The sequence below is a fragment of the Amaranthus tricolor genome, chromosome 15, assembly GCF_026212465.1.
Source record: "Amaranthus tricolor cultivar Red isolate AtriRed21 chromosome 15, ASM2621246v1, whole genome shotgun sequence".
Lineage (NCBI taxonomy): Eukaryota > Viridiplantae > Streptophyta > Magnoliopsida > Caryophyllales > Amaranthaceae > Amaranthus > Amaranthus tricolor.
This window is the reverse complement of record NC_080061.1, coordinates 12,924,992-12,928,425: the sequence shown is the minus strand read 5'-3', so window position 1 is coordinate 12,928,425 and position 3,434 is coordinate 12,924,992. Positions and strand designations below refer to the sequence as shown.

The following is a 3,434-nucleotide window of genomic DNA, read 5'->3' as shown; positions in this document are numbered from 1 at the left end:
AATATGAAAATATTTCACCAGGGACTTGTCATTCATATCAGGGCTTGTCACTTCATAGCAGTTCATGCATTGAAACATCTTCCATCAATATTAAAGTATTTTACCAGGGACTTGTTACTTCATATCAGTTTCATGCATTGAAACATCTCCTATAAATATGTATACTTCCATTCACATATCATCTTCATCACAATCTTACATATCATCACAAAATGAATTTTGAGATGAACCTTGATTCTAGTTCTTCTAGTTCAAGTGAGGATGAAATCTATGACTATATGTTGATGGATTTTGTTGAAGAGAGTCGTAAATACAAGCGGTAGAGGATGCAGTAAGATACATTGTTAACTCCACCGTCGAAGGAGAGGGAAATGAAGGTTCACGTCCAAGAAAGAAGAGAACTTATATTTCTAAAGATTGAGAATCAGCAAACGACCGTTTGATAGCTGACTACTTCAGTAACCAACCACTATACGACGAACGTCAATTTCTTCGTAGATTTCGCATGCGAAAACATGTATTCATTCGCATTATGCATACCCTCAGTTTACATTATCCTTTTTTCCAACAAAATCCGGATGCATGTATGCGACAAGGCGCTACTGCTCTTCAGAAATCCACTGTAGCCATAAGGATGTTAGCATATGGATGTGCAGCTGATCAAATTGATAAGTATCTAAAACTTGGTGCTACAACGTCGAAGAAGTGTCTTACACACTTTGTTGATGGTATAATTGCGCAATTTTCGGCAGAATATCTTCGAAAGCCAATTACTGAAGATCTCCAACGTCTTCTTAGAGAAGGGGAAGATAGAGGATTTCCAGGTATGATAGGGAGCACCGATTGCATGTATTGGGAATGGAAAAATTGTCTCGCTCGATGGAAAGGGATGTATTAAGGAAGATCTAGAATATCGACTGTAATCTTAGAAGCCATTGGTTCTAGAGATTTATGGATTTGGCATATTTTTTTTGGAACACTAGGATCTTGCAACGACATAAATGTACTCCAGCATTCGCCTGTTTTTGACGACCTTCTCAACGGTTGAGCTCTACAAGTCCAGTTCGACGTGAATGGAAATACCTACAACAAAGGGTAGTATCTCACAGATGGAATTTTATCCAAAATGGGCAACCTTTATTGACGCCATAACCGCTCCCCAAACCAATAAACAAAGGATGTTCACTCAACGTCAAGAAAGTGCATGAAAGGATGTTGAACGTGCGTTTGGTGTACTACAAGCTCGATTTGCAATAATTCGAAAACCTGCTTTAGCATGGAGTGTGCCAATGCTATGGAAAATTATGATGACATGTATCATTATCCACAATATGATTGTGGAAGACGAGTGCGATACTTATGTTAATTATAAAGATCCACAAGAGTTCGCCCAAGAACAACCTGAAAAATGTAGCAGGATCATCAAGCTTAATTGGTACAACATTTTCTGTCACACCCGGACGATATGATGATCGTAATTTTACGACGCTCTTAGCTACAAGAGAAGAGATTTGTGATAAACATATACAGATTAATTTTCAAATAGAAAAATGTAGTAGTATTTTTTTTTAAATTCTATGTTTTCCGTACATTTAATTAATGTATGTACTTTATTTCTTTAAGTTATAAAATATAAAATTATGAATATTTATTGTGGGTTGCAAGACTAATAATCCGCTAATTAATTAATTATACAAAAATTGAGTAAATAATATTTATCATTCAACAATTACACAAATTACAATTATTAAATTTGGATAGGAAAAACAATATGTGGTGGGGTATATGTGAGTAGGAGAGAGAAAGTGAAAAGAGGATGAAAGAGTATACCCTTGAATGTTAGACAAATTAAAGGAATAGAATGAGGAAGAGGATGTAAATAGTGAAAAATGATGTGGAGGAAATAGGAAATGATGTGGAGGAAAGAGGAAATGATGTGTCAAATGGAGAAAAAAAAATAGAATTGTGAAGAGGATATATTTGTCCTCTTCATAGTTCATGCTCTAAGAAATTAAATTGACTTTTTCCAAGCGCTTTGGTATAGATATCAGCCAATTAATTAGTCATATAGTTTTATGCACATAAGAAGAAGCAATGATTTCAACTTGTACAGCGTCACGAACAAAATGACAGTCGACCTCAACATGTTTAGTTCGCTCGTGTAGAACTAGAATCTGAGCCATATGAATAGCGGATTGACTGTCACAAAAAAGAGGATTAACTTTAGGTTGATGCATTCCTCAGATTAAGAGTAAACCTTTTAACCATTTGATTTCACAAGTAATAGAAGCCATTGAGCGGTATTCAGCCTCAACAAAAGAATGAGCCACAGTGGGTTGCTTCTTCGTTTTCCAAGAAATCGGAGAATAACCAAGAAATATCAACCATCCTATAAGAGAGCTACGAGTCAAAGGACATGCAGCCCAATCAGAGTCACATTATCCTTTTAAAGACAAATCGGTGTGCAAAGACAAAAAAGTGCCTTGACCCGGAAAACTCTTTAAATATCTAACGATATGCAAAACAACATTCTAGTGATCCTCGCGAGGTGCATGCATAAATTGGGAGAATATGTATGGAGCATGCCAAGTCAGGCCTAATAACAAACAAATAAATCAAATTCCCAACAAGACGTCGATAAGGTTCTAAATCGGATAAAAGGGGGCTAGTAGATTGAGCTAGTTGATGATTCTGCTCAATTGGAGTACTAGCAAGTTTTGAACCAAGAAGGCCTGCATCAGAAATAATATTAAGAGTGTATTTCTGCTGACTGAGAAAGATACCTGATGAACGACGGGCAACCTCTATACCTAAGAAGTGTTTAAGTCTTGGAGTAAGCCTTGGAATAAGCCTTGAGGCAGGCATGGGGGAAATTTTGTTTGATATTCACTGTATTTGTCTCACAGCTTGCCTTAGTCTATCTTTCGAGCTTTAGGTTCCTAGTATTAGGATGGGAGTTACAAGGAGATGATGTTCGTTTGTGCATATTGTTATTCATGTTTTACTCGAGGATGGGCATAAGACTATGCATGTGGGACTGATAAGTGCAGGATTTTACACTTATTGTTATTCTAAGAAGTTTATTTAGAGTATAATTAGCGAGTTTTATGGATAAAAGTGATGGAAATTAGCTAAAATAGGTAGGTGCATATGCTGTTGTGTACTTATTGGTGCCTTAACGGATATTTTTGGATACATTCAAGCTAAATTTTGGTCAATTTGGTCCTCGATGAAGTCCATCGAGCATTAGTAGAATAAGTTTGCATGATTGGGACAATATGTGGAGGCTCACAGATTCCGGCATGGAGCTTGGAAACATTCTAAGTATTATTTGGAGCCTCTTATCTAAGTTAAAGTTAATCTCGGCCAAGATTGACCTTAATCTCAATAGAGATTAGCCATATTACTCACAAAAACTTTGCTCTTATGTCTCG

The 3,434-nt window shown here is 36.4% G+C and overlaps 1 protein-coding gene across 1 annotated transcript; it reads left to right on the top strand.

The window, feature by feature from the left end:
• The first annotated feature begins 212 nt into the window (after positions 1-212).
• Positions 213-898, top strand: LOC130801039 (uncharacterized). The gene is made up of 2 exons (XM_057664798.1): positions 213-319; positions 460-898. The coding sequence occupies exons 1-2, from the start codon at positions 213-215 to the stop codon at positions 896-898; spliced, it is 546 nt and encodes a 181-aa protein (XP_057520781.1).
• The last annotated feature ends 2,536 nt before the right edge of the window (positions 899-3,434 follow it).

Excerpts from the sequence above, each read along its gene's own strand:
- LOC130801039 (XM_057664798.1), top strand. The coding sequence starts at position 213 with ATGAATTTTGAGATGAACCTTGATTCTAGTTCTTCTAGTTCAAGTGAG. Across the intron at positions 320-459 it reads GAGAGTCGTAAATACAAGCG|TAACCAACCACTATACGACG; the intron begins GTAGAGGATGCA and ends TGACTACTTCAG.